This window comes from Ostrea edulis, chromosome 1 (assembly GCF_947568905.1).
Source record: "Ostrea edulis chromosome 1, xbOstEdul1.1, whole genome shotgun sequence".
In the NCBI taxonomy this organism is placed as follows: domain Eukaryota; kingdom Metazoa; phylum Mollusca; class Bivalvia; order Ostreida; family Ostreidae; genus Ostrea; species Ostrea edulis.
The window spans coordinates 76,734,547-76,751,560 of NC_079164.1; the positions used below are offsets into that span (position 1 = coordinate 76,734,547).

Below are 17,014 nucleotides of genomic sequence, written 5' to 3' on the forward strand. Positions count from 1 at the left end.
TTAAGGACACAAACAAACATCTTCAATGAAGATGAGCTTTTCACATTTAGGGTGGTCTGCTCATCAATCTCCTGTTAACAGTGATTTTCTTACATACACTGATGAGATAGAAATTATAAGCTTACCTTTGTTTGGTTGCTCGTTTAGAGGATATAATAGCATCATCCCAGAATCCAAGTGAGCCAGCTCCGTTACTGGCACTGCTGTTAGCCATGGATGATTGACGGGTGGCATTCCCCCACGCCCCCTCACTGGCCCAGTGAGAGGAGGATGTTACACCCCCTCCCCAAGCACTGGCTGCCCCGAGACTCAAGTTTTGCTGAAAAGAGACATTTTTAATAACAGATAATACTCCCGACTTTTAATAAGCATATAATCTTTTTTAAATTTTCTGGATTAGTCTTGGTCTTCTTTCCATTATCATAATTTGATTTAACTGCATCATGATATCAATACTTATTGGGCATTTGGAATACTTACAGGAGCCGTTAATGTCGATAGCTGCTGTATCACAATATCAATACTTATTGGGTATTTGATATACTTACTGGTGCAATAATCATGTCAACATTTATCCTGACCTCCCATGATTTGGAATATACATAATGAGGCAATAATCTTTTAATATGTTTTGGAACACTTACCAGGACGACTTTAGAAAATTAATCCTTTGGTTCTTATGCCAAAATTTTCAAAATTCAATATGGCAGACAGGTTTTCCATCTCTGTTTTTAATCATTTTTAAAACTGAAAAAATCTTCGGATGATGTTGCATGAGTTGTTTGATATATACAGTAAAACTTGTTTTAAGAGGCCGCCTTAGGGAAGTTATGAAAATGCCCACTTATTCCAGTTTGCAGTGATTGGGAAGGCCAAAATGGCCTATGGGACTATGGCCCGACGCTACCAGTTTTCAATGGGCCATTTTCAGATTTAATGGGCCATCAACATATTTTGAATGGCCATTTTCAATAAATAGCAAATGAGCAGTGGAACATTATTGTTTTAATTGAAACTGAACCATGACCACGATCTTTTCCACAGCTCTTGAAAATGTTTCTTCTTTGTTTCAATGTCCCCTTCTCAAAGGTATAATTGCTTTTATCGGTATTGGTATTTGAAGACGGTCTCTCATTTTTTTTCATTATTTTATTTTCACTTTCTGTTGTTTCTATATATGTCCTTTGACTTCCGAAGCTTAAACGCTAAAGAATAAGCATAAGAAGACATGATGAGATGTGGTGTAAGAGGAAATACTTTATTGGTTATCTATTTTGATTTGTATTGCTTCAATCAATGAGATTCGGTGTATCAGAATACATACATGTAGGAATTAAAAATGAAAGTACAAAAAATAAGTAAGTCATACCCAATTCACTTCTAGAGAAAAAAAACCGGAAGTTATTATCAATAATGAATGCGCACTTTGGTGCATGGATTAAATAATTTAATGCGCCAATTTTCACCGGAATGGGACTATGGCGCAGGGTGCATGACCTTCCCAATCACTGAGTTTGCCTTGTAAACAGCCAGTCAATCAATATATGAACAAGTTATAAACTTTATTACCCTTCAAAGAGTAAAATAAGATGAATTTCATAAGAATACTGATCATACATATATACATTCATTTCCCGTAATGTGTCGCCGCCGTTTTCTTTCTGAGTCCACATTATTTTCAAAATCCTCCAGATATTCTGCTTTTCTTTTCAAAACATTGTTGATCTGAGTCTTGCCAACATTTTTAATTCTGCTGCAATCTTGCGAGAAGATATACCTTTTTTATCCGATCAAGCACTTTAACTTTTTCAGACAAATTAAAACTTTCTGATTTACATTCCGCGAACCCATTTCGACAATGTGTTAAAAATGACAAACGAGGATAACAGAGTACAGAATATTGAAGTTGAACACAAATCTGTAAAATAGCTTCAGGTAAACTGACCAGTATTTAATTACCCAAGTGAATGTGTGTTTTCAAAACAATCAGCTATCATCACAGCTGATTAACTCATGTATAATATCACATGATAAAACCGTGTCGTTGGACAAAATGGCCACCTATTACAGTGAAATTAATGTGTTGGGTGACGATTTGAGTGGCTGCGTTACACAGGTGGTCATTTATTCCAGTACAAATATATAGGAATAATCATCGGGGGGGGGGGGGGAATGATGGATTGAGAGTGACCGATGATCGTTGGGGAGTAGCCGCTGATTTTAAGTGGTTGTTAAGACAAGTTTGACTGTATCTATATATAAAAATGAATTAAAAAATACAAAATGGCATAAAACTCAACTACAAAAGCAAAGAACAAACAGATTGTCTAGATATTGAAATTAATGAGTGTAATATGGTAATTTCCTGGTTATGACAGTCATATCAATATTTACCTTGGCCTGACTGCTGTTGCCAGTTCTTGGTAACTTTCTGGTTATGATAATCATATCAATATTTACCTTGGCCTGACTCTGCTGTTGTTTTCGTTGTTTGTCCTCCTCCAGCTGTCTCTGTTCTTCCTGGATTTCTATTAATGTTTTTGTACTCTGTTGCTGGCTTGGAAATCTATAAACAATTGAAATACATAATCCTCATATTAGACCTTTATAGTGTTGCACTTTATTTTCATGTACAGAGTATGATAAAAATGAAATTTCAATTTCAGGGAAAAAGATACATATCAGCAATCACTTGACCTCATTGATTTTATAATGATGAAAAGTATACTGAAAATTTCTACAGTGTTTTTGTTTTGTTTTGCACTTTATATACATGTATAATAAAAGATACATATCAGCAATCACTTGACCTCATTGATTTTATAATGATGGAAAGTATGCTGAAAATTTCTACAGTGTTTTTGTTTTGTTTTCATCTTTTGTTGTTACTTCATAAAATTAGCAGAATTACTTCATAAAATTAGCAGAATTACTTCATAAAATTAGCAGAATTTTAATTTGGTAAGTAATTAATAGAAAACACCAAATGTTTTCCCATACGTGTCAGAAACTGTTTAATAAACAAGATGTTACAGCACATGACAATCTAGAGGAACAGACCACAATACCAACACAAGCAATCACTCCAGTTATATTACCTGACTGTCTCTAGCAAACTACAGATAAACAAGGCATGATAATCCATTGACAGAAGATGAAGCTTATAAATTAGGTCAGTTGGTCAGTTAGCTGGGACTGTGACTTACATTTGACTGGACCATGACTTTTGTTGCTGTTGTTGTTGTTGTATGGCAATCAGCTGTTGGCGTTCATTTTCCAGTCTCCTCTGTATCTAGACATGAACAAACTCTTCAGTATATTATCAGATCATTCTTATTCTGTTGAGATAGTAAACACAACTCTATATAGAGCAAACAATATAAGGATCTTTATCTAATGTATTTTTAAATTCACTTCCTGGACCACATTTTTCTCAGCTCTTTCTTATACTTTTTCAATCTCTCTCTCTCTCTCTCTCTCTCTAACCCATTTTTTCTTTCTCACTATGTAATCCTTATTTTCTTTCTCGCATACTGTTTGTCTTATTTGTTTCTATCTCATTCTATGTAACTTGTATTTTCTCAATATATCTTTCACTCTATGTAACCTTCCCCATCTTCTCTAGCATTTCTCCAACCTTCTCTCACTCCAACCTCCTCTTTTTCCTGTAATTCTCCACCTTTCTCTCACTCTAACCTCCACCTTTCTCTCACTCTTACCTCCTCTTTTTCCCGTCGTTCCCTCTCTTCCTGTTCCTGTATCTCTAACAGCGACCTGGTCTTTTGTGGAGATTGGGTGACAGGCTGACTTCCCCACTGAGCATGAGAGGGCAACTGTAAAACAATCACTTCAGTAAAAAGGTCTAAACATAAATTTGTTTCATCCTCTTATTGCATCTAGTTTGAACTTGTTCTTTTTTCAATCCAAAAGCTATATCTGCATGTTCAAGAGCAAGATGTTTGAGAAGAGGGAAGGTATGTTTGCCTGCATAATGGCAGGTCATTCCTCTTCAATCTTCTATGCCAAGCAGCTGTTAATTTATTTTCATTACATATTATTTTTCTTGAGAGAGGGGTGTACATGTACATGTAGATTCACAGGTACGAGGGATAATAGTACCTGCTAGATATCTCATATCTTTCCACCTGTGATTATTTCACACTTGCAGGGGGTGCATGTTTTTACCTGAATGTTGGCAAGTTGTTCCTGCTGGAGTTTCTTCAAGGCTTCCTGTTGTTGTCTTTGCTGTTCCTGACGTCGCTGAACCTCCAGTTGTTTTTGTTTTTCTAATTCTTCTAGCTCTCGTTTCCTCTGTTCCTGTTGCCGTAACATTTCCTGTTGATGTCTCTGTAGCTCCTCCTGTCTCTTCAACTCTCTTTGCCTATCAACATCACAAAATACAGACGACTTTAATATCCCAGTGATATTTCAGTTCAAGACCACAAGATTTAGGATACAGACAGATTTAATATCCCAGTGACATTTCAGTTTGAAATTACAAGATTTAGGATACAGACGGCTTTAATATCCCCAGTGTTATTTCAGTTTCAGATTAGGGCTATTCCAGAAATAAATACATGGGGGGGTCGGGAGGCACCTTTTGTATATACCAAGCACCCATAAAAAAAAATAAAAAATTACCCCATGATCCATCTAATAAAAAAAAACAACTAACCAGACCCACCACAAAAATATTTTTATAAATGAAAACGGTACAAATCTCGCGAGGTTTTCGGGACAAACATTCTAGTCAATGACGCGGTAATGCCTGTGCGACATTGTATCACAGTAGTTCTGAAGAAACGATGTCACATCAACAATCAAAGGCATCTATGGCGGGAATGTTGGAAAGATTTGGGAGTCCAAACGATGCTATTATCATGAAATGGGTATGGATATGTTTTTCCACGAATCGTTCGTCTTCTAATGGAGCCCGCGCCCGAAGGCCTCTATATCACCATCACACCTACTGATAAATATAACGCATCGGTACCCTCGTATAAATCAACTATGGTTTGCCTATTTTTATTAGAAAACGGAATACCTATTGGTTTCAAAATATTCCCAAAATCGATGCACTGTAAACTGTAATAATCTACAGAACAGAGTTCGCCGCCATCATGCATCACGTCCAAAGGGACCCTATTAAACCCATCTCTAATTTGAAGAGTGCCGTAATGGAAAGTTATGCGCTGCAAAGAGCGACAACTCGAATAGTTCTATGTTATTTTCGATTTCGAAAGCAGCATTTCGAAAGGACGTTTTCAATTTTCCCTCCGACGTTTTGTAACCAACACGACAAGAGCGACAATAAAAATATTCTGAAAACTCAACACCCACGTAGCACAAAATAAAACAATAGAAACTACCCACTACCCATAATAAATATTTTATTAACAATCCCACCACGGACCAATTAAAATATGAAAAAATACCACCACCCACACAAAAAAATATCATTTGCCGCCCGACCCCCCCATTTGATCATTTCTGGAACAGCCCTTACAAGGTTTAGGACACAGACGGATTTTATATCAGCTTGAGATTACAAGGTTTAGGAGATTGATTTATTTCAGTTTGAGATTACAAGGTTTAGGAGATTGATTTATTTCAGTTTGAGACTGAATTAAGACACAGACTCCCAATTCATCTTCTTAACACACTGACAAGTCTAGTACCCGACTCCTCCTTTATGTTAAAGACCCCAGCATGACCCACTTACTACATCATTTATAACATATGTTGACCCTGACCTCATTTCCTCCTCTTTTTTCCTCTGTTCCTCCACCCTCTGCTTCCTCTGTTCCTCCTCTCTCTGTTGTTTAACTCTCTCCTCTTCCTCCTGTCTCCTCCTGACTTCATCCTCTTTCCGTCGGTTTTCTTCAAGTTTCTATGTAACAAAAATGTTTATCAAGTCATCAGAGAAAACTAGGAGCATGACATGTTTTTTTCAAGAAATGAAACTTTGAGCTAAAAATAACATCTTGTACAGACTACAAATCGACATAGTTATATTGACATGTTATGATAGAGCAGAATTAAAACCATTATTGAATTAGAGCACCTGCTGATCAGTGACCTTGAACTGGCCATACCTGTAGTTCCAGGATTTTCTGTCTCTCCAGTTCTTCTCGTTGTCTCTCCATCTCCTCCTTCTGTCTCTGGATTTCTAGTTGCTGTTTACGCAAGTCCTCTTGCTGTTTCATGAACTCCTCCTGTTTACGTTTCACTTCTTCTTGTTTACGCTTCACTTCCTCTTCCTGTCTCTTTCTCAGCAACTCCACTTCCTCCTTTTCCTTCAAAAATAATAAAAATCAAATTGAAATGTAGTATGGACCAAAGCTACTGCTTTATAGCCATTTGCACTCTTATTCATATGAGTGTATAGTTCTATGGAGAAAAAAGAATTCATATTGACCTCAGCAATAATGATCCATCCATTGTAAAGATTTACAGAGCAACTTTTCTGAGCATGATTCACGTCTTGTATCTTTGTATTCTTACATCACCAGTATTATACAATTCCTAATATACATATATTTTCTCACTACACTTGTTATCGCAATTCACCTTTGAATTAGAACGCTTTACCCGATATAGTATTGCGTTGAATGAGACGATTGAACAATTTGAATGACATGTTTGATGTAATACATCAAAAGTTTTCATTGGCCGATTACAGCCCACCCACTTTCTCGAGCGGATTCAGTGTAGCTGGAGAACTGTACATAGCTCTCTGAAAAGATCCACCTCTTATAGAAAGTTTCGATTTACGGGTCACAAAATCGGTGTATTCTTGTGTTGCTGTCTCATGAACTCAATATAAAAAAATCTTAACATATTTTCCTACTATATACCTGTGTCCAAACATACCTTCAAATATTCATTAAAGCCACACACGACCCGAAAACTTGCAGCTTCAAATGATTTCGTTTGTTGACGTAGCCATGTTAGGTAGCCGGTCAATTCGAACTTTTGCTATTGGTATCTATTCATAAAATTGGTTGTAAGTTATGTATTCGCTCTTCATTTATTATCAACACGAATAATTAATAGAAATTAAAACATTTTTTGTACCAGTTTTTGTAAAGGTAAAATAAGCTCTTGATTAACGAAAATGCTACATAAGCCCATTAGATGGAGACCATCCAGCGCGGCCGCCCATGACTAATGAAAGCCGCATTGCTGTGAGTTTAGCTATTTGAATAATTATCATTTAATAGGACTGGGGTGGTATATTATTTAAACTATTTAGCTAAAATAGTTGTGGGGTATTAGTACACATCTAGACGCTTTTGTGCCAGTATGGAAATGAACCAGGATTCGAATTGACTGGCTACCTAACATGGCTACGTCTACGAACGAAATCATCAAAAGCTGTGATCGAGTTTTTGGGTCGTATGGGGCTTTACTAAATATTTGAAGGTATGTTTGGACACAAGTATAGTAGGAAAATATTTTAGGAATTTTTCTGATATTAAATTTATGAGACAACAACACAAGAATACAACTTTTTCTCTTTCTTCCTCTGAAGTTTGTTTCCATCTGGCCGTCATGTTTTCAAATGCTGACTACTCCCGTATAAGGGAATTTGGGCGGACTTATACATATGGACCAATGAGAGCTTCTCTTGCATTTCGCAATTGTATTACAAACAGATTCAATTGTGTCATCACACAACGCAATACTATATCGGCCAAAGCGTTCTAATTCAAAGGTGAATTGCGATAAAGCCTCATTTGAACTGAAAACTCGCAATTTCAATAAAGTTTGCCTGTTTCCATAACCATGTTGGGTTGCTATCCAATTTAACCCAAGGAATGTGTACATTCAATATAAAGTTTGAAGTAAAAGTGTTTGTAAAGTAATTGTTATTGCTGAATTAAATACCTTTCTAGCTCTTTCTAGTTCCAAGTCTGGAGCAGATCGTGAATGTTGTTGACTCACATCCCACACATTATTGGGACTGGTCCCTGAAATACAACAGACATGCAGTATGTCAGTTTCAGAATTACCATCCATGCTTTGATGAACTAGATCAGTTTGATTCTGTTTAATGACAGTGAAGTCTCTGTCTCTTTGGATTTACTGGGGACTCGGTTCTCCTTAAGAGCCGGCTATCAACAATTTCTCAATCTTACTCGAGACAAAATTCACCAGTTGCTTTGAACAATAATCTTTCAAAAGATTTTAAAAGAAATTGAATTTTCTTTCATGAAACATAATCACAGTCTTATCTAAGCATCAAGATTATTTTCGACATTTATTTGCAGTTTCATCATAAATGTGCATTACCTTATTTTAGCATATTGATCCCAATTTCAGTTTGGTGCATCATGATTGAAAATCATAGAAATCCTACTTTTGTTTTCATTGCATATATGTTATCATAGTTAATATGCAAGATATGCAATACGAGCAATCTAAAAATAAAATAATGGGGCATTTGACCAAAAAGCCATGATTTAGTCCGAGTGGATTTTCATTTTTAAATCCCTTTTACAGCTGTAAGTTGAATCCAATTTACAATTTTTTTTTTAATTAGACTAACATGAATTTCAATGTTGAAACTTAAACACGCTCATTGCCATGAAGAGAGAATGTGGTCCAGCCAGAGCATCAGACATTAATTGATGGTAGCTGATCCTGCAGTTGAATATTTAAATGCAGAGAAAAAAAAAACCAAATTGCTTTTAATCATGTAATTTGTGTATGGTTGAAAGAGATCACGATCTCCTGAGGCTGGGTGACAGAAGACTTCTATAGGTAAAACATCAACATGCAGCACAATTGTGACATGCCCAAAAAGACCTGAATACTTAACAGTTCATTAAACTTACACAACTAATCTAAATCAGAGAAGTTAACTGTCTATATAGCTCATCCTCCATCATGTCAGAAAGTATCATCTACAAAATTATTTCTTCAAAAACACATTTTACAAACCATAATTTTTCTGATATTTTTTGTCTGAAATCCAGGAAATGGCTTCTTATGGTTTCCAAATCTCCGGGAGTGGGAGTATGCCTCTAGACAGGCATCAAGCCAAAGGTGCGCCCAAAAGTTGCCTCATAATTCTTTCAAATTCACTTAGTACTTTGTAAATTAAAAACACCACTGGGGACTGCTTGTTTTCTTTCTCAAAATGATGTGGAAATACTAAAACAAACTGCTGACTTACATGTAGACTTCCTTTCTATAGTTTTGAGTAGGAGACCCATCTACTACATTCCTATTACTATGGTTACACTCAGTCTCATCATTCATCTAACGACTGAGTTTTACCTACAGATGTTACAATTAACCTTACCTGGGGGTACTGCCTGAGCCCCGCCCCAGATGGAGCCATCCTCTGTGTGTAATTCACTGGGCTGAGACATGGATCGATGAAATGTGGGGTGACTAGATGAGGTGGGTGGGTGATCGCTTAATGAGGCTGCCTCTGTTGGTGGTGATCTGTAATGAAGGAAAACCAATCAAAGCCTTCACAGACTGAGAAAAATGTCTGAAAAAATAAAGCATCTGCTTGTCTTGCCAACGCTAGCCATTACAACAACTGAAATACACTGTACTTATATCTAATGATGTTCCCAATACAACAGTGATAAGCAAAACAGGGGGCCAAAGGTGACAGCAGTGCTCACGAGAGTCAAGAATCATCAGTTCTATTTTGTCTGATGAAAGCAAGTGTCACTCCAAAAGTGCAGGAATTAAAACATGATCTCGTCTGATCTTGAATAATAATTCTGACTTCAACCATACAGAAGGAATGTTGTCAATATTGTAATTTGCAGTCATAATATCAAACACACCATCGCAATCAGAAGTTATTCCTTTATGTTGAAATTTTCTTGTTCTAGAAAGTAACAACACTTCATGTAAGACCAGGCCTTCTGTAAAATGAAAATTATTTCACAAGGTGGTTTTTGGTAATGGGTTTGCCCATGATGGCTTCAAGTTTGATTCAAGTGACCAATTTCATTTATTACACTTCTGCTGCTCTCTTCTCACAGGGGGAGTATATAATGTACTGTTTACAACATTTAATCTTCAACTAATAAGACAACACTTTTGTATAACATGTAGCTTGGTAGAATGAAGCTGCTTTGGAGAGAGGTAATTTTTTTTTCAAAAATGTCCATCAGAAGCGATACGGTCCTATCATGTGGAAATACCACAGACTCCAAACAATAACAGATCTATACCACTAGATAAACATTGGTGTCCAGTGCGATGACACGACAGTCAGCTGTTCTAGAGAAGTAGTTTTCCTTTTCCAAATTAGATGAAATGCAAGTGGCTATAAATTTTCAGAACCAATACAGAAGCATATGGTATTCCATTCAACATCTTGGTGTGCAGCCATTCTGTAGCCATATTTGGCATTTTGGTGAGCATCATTTTAGACATGTCCAAATATGGAAATTTACTTCAATCTGAAAGCGTTTTAATCAGTTGTTAATTTAACAGGAACTGTGTTGTCTATGTGAAGGATCTCCTCCGGGACCTCTGACACAACAGTCTAGTGCTCAACTCGAGCTAAAGGGTTAAGCCAGAGCTAGTAGGAGCCATGTATCTAACACCACTGCCCCCCTACAGATAAATAGGAGCCCCACTCTCCTGGAGTGCCTACACCTGTGGACCAAAGTTCTGGTGGTAATCACTCTCACCCATCAAAGAGTACCTTGATCCTAAAGTCAGTGTGAAATGTAACATAGACTGTCATCTCTGCTGTGGCTTGCTTAACCTTTGACAATTTATTCTGCTCTGTAGGTTCTGGGTTTAACACATCTATTACATTTGAAGGGTTAACTTCTAGCCTGAGCTAATAGGAAGTATATAATCTAACAGAATAATATTAGTAAGCTAAATTCTACATGTGTTAAGAAGATGATGTGTTCATTTAGTGCTCTAATTCATACAGTAAATTTATGATTCATAATTATTTTTTACACCCGCACAACACAAGAGGCCCACCTGAGTATTCTTGGCCCATATTTAAAAGATTTTCCCTATATATTCGCATGTAAAATTTTGATCCCTATTGTGGCCCCAACTTATCGCCAGGGGCTATGATTTTTAACAAACTTGAATCTGCACTATGTTCGAAAGCTTTCATGTAAATTTCATGTTTAATACATGAGATTTTCTTTTGCTAAATGGTTCTTGAAAAAAAGATTTTCTCTATATATTTGTATGTTAAACTTCGATCCCCTGTTGAGGGTCCCATCCTATCCCCGGGGGGCCATGATTTGAACAAACCTGAATCTGCACTATGTCAGGAAGCTTTCATATAAATTTCAGCTCTTCTGGCACAGTGATTTTCGAGAAGATTTTTAAATGACCCCTCCCCCCTATTTTTGTGATTATCTCCCCTTTGAAGGGGGCATGGCCCTTCATTCCAAGGGTGCTTTTGGCCAAGTTTGATTGAAATTGGCCTAGTGGTTCTGAAGAAGTTGAAAATGTAAAAAGTTTACAGACGGACAGACAGACAATGGACAACAGGTGATCAGAAAAGCTCACTTGAGGTAAATATTTACCTAGGTGAAAGTTTTGAGACGGACTGCATCGGTAACATGACTGGTTGGGCCTGTTTCATCAACTGCATGGCAATCTGTTTTTGTTGAGTTGGACTCAGATTCTTATACTGTTCATTCTCCTGCATGTGCTGCATCACCTGTTGAATCTGCTGCATCTGGATCTGTCTGTAAATCAACAGAATAAAGAGGGATCTAAGCTACATGTATCTGGATCTGTCTTTAATCAACACTATAATGAAGGATCTAAGCTATCTGGATCTGTCTGTAAATCAACACTACAATGAGGGATCTAAGCTATCTGGATCAGTCTGTAAATCAAGACAACAATGAGGGATCTAAGCTATCTGAATCTTGTCAGTAAATCAACACTACAATTTTGAAAAACAGCTACAGTATTTCTTTACAATGTACAAAAAATAGCCATTTTCAAAGATTAAACGCGTTTTTACTTTATACATATTTGCTCTCTGTCTAAACCCAGGGGTTGATATCAAAAGTGCCTTTTCACTATATACTCTTTTAGGTCCTGCCCTAGAGCCTGAACCCCTGACCCCAAAGGCAACAAAATGCATTCTTTTAGTAGAAGCTTCTCCCTTCATTGTTACTATGTACTAAGTCCAGGAGTCAAGATAAAACTTTAAAAGGAAATAACACATCCTAGCACCAGAACCCAGGGGCCATGAAAATGGTGAAGGCATATTTTGCCAATCTTGGCTATACATATAGTTTACCATCTTCCCTAGCCAAGGGTTTACGATCCGCTCCGCTTCTCTACAAACCCTTGGCAGATTTAGTGCGATTTTTGTAATTTTGAGTGGCACCCTCTAGCGGATGAGAAAACAACCCTGTTTGGATTACATCATGCTTATCCAATGAAAATGCGTGTTTCAGCTACTTTTTAAAAGTTGTTAGAAATGGCTGCGCTCAGAGAGTAACGCAATGTGGTATGCAAATCATTCAAAATATTAATAATAAAATTTAACTATCTCTTAATTGCATACTTGAAAAAGAAATCAGTGAGAATATTATTTTAAAAAAAACATGTGTGAACCCATGAAATACATGTATATGTAGTCATTGAGTCTACGTCTAAAAATAACCCCATGTGTGTAAAGTGAATTCCAAATTGAAGAAAATAGCTCTGACGCACAGGCACTCGACGTTTTAAATATCTATAATAAAAAAAAATTGTCTTCCTGTAAACATAACATTGACAAGATATACCACGCCGCCATCTTGGTTTTCGTTTTTACCAGCTGCATCACTTGAAAATTTTGGCGAAAAGTTCGATATAATACAATAATTAGAACACTACCGTCTAGCAACAACTCTGTCAATATCTTATCTCTCGCATCGTTATGGAAAACTCGAAATAATGTCCATTGATCAGATATAATCAAGCATCAACTATCGTCTACTGCTCCTCTAAATGCGATAACTCCTGATCTAGGGACGGAAGTTGACATCATTATGCAAATGAGAATTCCCTTGCTAATGTACCCACTGACGCTTGTGCAGGGGGGAGGGGGGGGGGGGGGGGCGGGGCACTGAATGCAGGGTAGTTGTAGTCCTGCAAAAAATAAAACTCGGCACAATTGTGTGGTTTCGGGACAGGCTGGCACGGGAAATTTAGTAAATCTATCACATTACCAAATAACATTGGAAATGTTCATGACCCCCCCCCCCCCCCCCCCCCCCTCGACTCCAACCCATGTCATTTCACCCATTGTGACAACACTGAAAATTTACAGATAAGCAGGACAGGACATTTGAATGTATAAATGTTACTGTGTACGTTTGAGAGTATACCCACGTGTAGGCGCGCGTGTGTGTGTGTGTGTGAATTCAATTTTGAAGTTTTCTTATTACGTTATGAAATTTACTTTCAACAGAAACGAATGCATGAATAAGTGAAGTTATCATGTTTAACGTTTAAAAAAATAAATAAAGTATGTATTAATAGAATAGTGTTCAAGATCTATTACCTCACTGACTAGAACATATTTACTGCTAATTATAATATTTACTATTTTTAATTTTATCGACCAATGAAAAAAGGGCTATCCCAAAATTATGTCTACGTACGTCCACCTTTCAGCGATTTCTCGCATTTGAGAAGCAGTAGACGATGTTTGACGGTTGATTATAGCCGATAAATGGACTTTATTTACAGTTTACCATGATGATGCGAGAGGTAAGACCTTGACAGAGTTGCTTCTAAACGGTAGGGTTCTAATTATTGTATTATATCGAACTTTTCGCCAAAATTTTCAAGCGATGCAGCTGGTAAAAACGAAAACCAAGATGGCGGCGTGGTATACCTTGTCAATATTATGTTTACAGGAAGACATTTTTTTATTATTATAGATATTTAAAACGTCGAGTGCCTGTGCTCTGACGCAACTGTCTAAATCTGGGACAGACAGAACATAAAACAACGAATTACAAGAGATGTTTGATATCAAACTTACGGTACGGTACTGTAGTAAATAAAATGCACTTCTTTACGCAGATAGAAGTCTGATCTGCGCACGTGGCATCATTGGTTTGGATATGTATTTGATACACGACCGAGTGACAGTTGTAGGTATTTAAATTCCTTTGTTTTGCACGTGATCTAACGTAACACGTTCTCTGAGTGAGCAGTGGACTTTCCCTGCGTCCAATCATATGCTGAAAGTTGAGGCTACGAAAATCGCACTAAATCTGCCACAGGTTTGTAGAGAAGCGGAGCGGATCATAAACCCTTGGCTAGCGAAGATGATAGTTTACCTGCTAGATGTTCCTGAGTGAAGAAAATTTTCCAAAGATAACATAACTTTTAAGGTTTTGACCTATCCCTCATGTCCCATAGATGTATTCACCAAGGTATTTACAATTTTAGTTTCCCTTAGGGCTATTCCAGAAATAAATACATGGGAGGGTCGGGAGGCACCTTTTGTATATACCAAGCACCCATAAAAAAAAAATAAAAAATTACCCCATGACCCATCAAATTAATAAACTCATTTTACAATGACCCATCTAATAAAAAAAAACAACTAACCAGACCCACCACAAAAATATTTTTGAAAATGAAAACGGTACAAATCTCGCGAGGTTTTCGGGACAAACATTCTAGTCAATGATGCGGTAATGCCTGTGCGACATTGTATCACAGTAGTTCTGAAGAAACAATGTCACATCAACAATCAAAGGCATCTATGGCGGGAATGTTGGAAAGATTGGGAGTCCAAACGATGCTATTATCATGAAATGGGTATGGATATGTTTTTCCACGAATCGTTCGTCTTCTAATGGAGCCCGCGCCCGGAGGCCTCTATATCACCATCACACCGAATGATAAATATAACGCATCGGTACCCTCGTATAAATCAACTAAGGTTTGCCTATTTTTATTAGAAAACGGAATACCTATTGGTTTCAAAATATTCCCAAAATCGATGCACTGTAAACTGTAATAATCTGCAGAACAGAGTTCGCCGCCATCACATCCAAAGGGACCCTACTAAACGCACCTCTAATTTGAAGAGTGCCGTTATGGAAAGTTATGCGCTGCAAAGAGCGACAACTCGAATAGTTCTATGTTACTTCCGATTTCGAAAGCACGTTTTCAATTTTCCCTCCGACGTTTTGTAACCAACACGACAAGAGCGACAATAAAAATATTCTGAAAACTCAACACCCACGTGGCACAAAATAAAACAATAGAAACTACCCACTACCCATAATAAATATTTTTTTAACAGTCCAACCACGGACCAATTAAATTATGAAAAAATATGACCACCCACACAAAAAAATATCGTTTGCCGCCCGAACCCCCCATTTGATCATTTCTGGAACAACCCTTACCCAAAAATGGCTATGTACATGTACTTTTAGAGAAGAAGTTGATTCATGTTCAAAATAAATACTTTCCCACCTACTGTACTTACTCACCAATAAATTGATAAGTCAAATTACAAATAAAAATACTTAATAAGGATGGCCCTATCAGACTTTTTGAATCATGTATGCTATGCTTTGTTCATCTAATACTCTGTATGTGCTATTATGAAATCATCAACACTAACTGTTATTCACTTAGAAAAATAGTACTGCACCAGCTGTGAGCTAGATGCAGATCTATATTAAGGGAGATAACTCTTAATTACAGTTTTTCATAAGGGACTGGGCTATCTGGGCTGAACTATTTAACTAACTGTGATTTCACGTTTTCAATTACAACAAATGGGTAACAAGTATTATCGTCATAGTTTTGTCCAACAACAATTGAAGATAGAAAAACTATATTCAAATTGTATCAAAAATTTCACATAAATCAAATTGTGTCTAGGTCACATGAATGTACACATATTGTGTACAAAGGTCACATGAACCCTCACATATTGTGTACATAGGTCACATGTATCTACACATTGTGTTTAGGTCTTTGCTGTGAAGACTGCTAACCTTAGGAGCTGTTGCTGCATGACCTGTTGTTGTAGAAGATATTGAGCGTGCAGGGCCTTCAACTGCTCCTGTTGCTGGAGATGCTGCATCTGTTCCAGACTCGGCTGACTACTAGGGGCCACGTTCTAGAAGTCAAAGTTACAAATCACATCTACTTCTACCACATGCAGGTTAATGTTCTCTATGCAAACCATCAAACATTCATGTAAATACTGTATTCTTAAGATTGATTTAGCACTTAATGATGACCGTGACCAGGTATTTCTGTACTAAACCAGGTGATTAAGTACTAGTATATGTAGGAATTGTAACTGTATTAAACTAAGTTGGTCTACAATGAACATATTGTGTATAGACTTGCCGGTAGAGGTGGGGCAGCAGTGACTTATCAGTAGAGGTGGGGCAGCAGTGACTTATCAGTAGAGGTGGGGCAGCAGTGACTTACCAGTAGTGGTGGGGCAGCAGTGACTTACCAGTGCAGGTAGGGTAGTAGTGACTTACCAGTAACAGGTGGGGCAGCAGTGACTTACATGTACCAGTAGTGGTGGGACAGCAGTGACTTACTAGTACAGGTGGGGCAGCAGTGACTTACCAGTAAAGGTGGGGCAGCAGTGACTTACCAGTAAAGGTGGGGCAGCAGTGACTTACCAGTAAAGGTGGGGCAGCAGTGACTTACCAGTAAAGGTGGGGCAGCAGTGACTTACCAGTAAAGGTGGGGCAGCAGGTCCCGGCAGGAAAGGAACACGACCCCAACGCTTGATGAGTTCACCTGGAAAAGTTTCAAGACAGTTATCATTGCATGTAAGAGTATAATATTTCATTGAATTTATTGAACAGCTGTTGTTCGTAGTTTCTTCGAGAACCACACTGAACTTGGGAAGTAGTATTCTATAACTAAAATCACACACACCCCTCCGAAAAAAAATGTAACTGCATCTAAAACTATGATAAAATCATTCACAAGGCATAATTTAATTACATGTGGGTGGGATCAGAGAAACAAGTTATTTTGTTGTCTT

At 37.4% G+C, this 17,014-nt stretch overlaps 1 protein-coding gene across 5 annotated transcripts in view; it reads right to left on the bottom strand.

Moving 5' to 3' along the window:
• Positions 1 to 17,014, bottom strand: part of LOC125680756 (GRB10-interacting GYF protein 2-like) — a 34,619-nt gene that overhangs the window by 5,775 nt on the left and 11,830 nt on the right. For 3 of the 5 annotated variants that reach the window (XM_048920521.2, XM_048920535.2, XM_048920543.2), the window contains 13 exons: positions 16,700 to 16,764; positions 15,996 to 16,120; positions 11,541 to 11,705; positions 9,311 to 9,456; positions 7,891 to 7,973; positions 6,096 to 6,296; positions 5,754 to 5,890; positions 4,186 to 4,381; positions 3,720 to 3,833; positions 3,207 to 3,292; positions 3,099 to 3,116; positions 2,461 to 2,566; positions 126 to 319 (listed from right to left, as the gene is read on the bottom strand). In XM_048920521.2, coding sequence (XP_048776478.1) covers positions 126 to 319; positions 2,461 to 2,566; positions 3,099 to 3,116; positions 3,207 to 3,292; positions 3,720 to 3,833; positions 4,186 to 4,381; positions 5,754 to 5,890; positions 6,096 to 6,296; positions 7,891 to 7,973; positions 9,311 to 9,456; positions 11,541 to 11,705; positions 15,996 to 16,120; positions 16,700 to 16,764 — 1,636 coding nt within the window. The remainder of the gene's footprint in view (positions 1 to 125; positions 320 to 2,460; positions 2,567 to 3,098; positions 3,117 to 3,206; positions 3,293 to 3,719; positions 3,834 to 4,185; positions 4,382 to 5,753; positions 5,891 to 6,095; positions 6,297 to 7,890; positions 7,974 to 9,310; positions 9,457 to 11,540; positions 11,706 to 15,995; positions 16,121 to 16,699; positions 16,765 to 17,014) is intronic. The other 2 variants (XM_048920528.2, XM_056160992.1) reach the window with 1 other exon arrangement.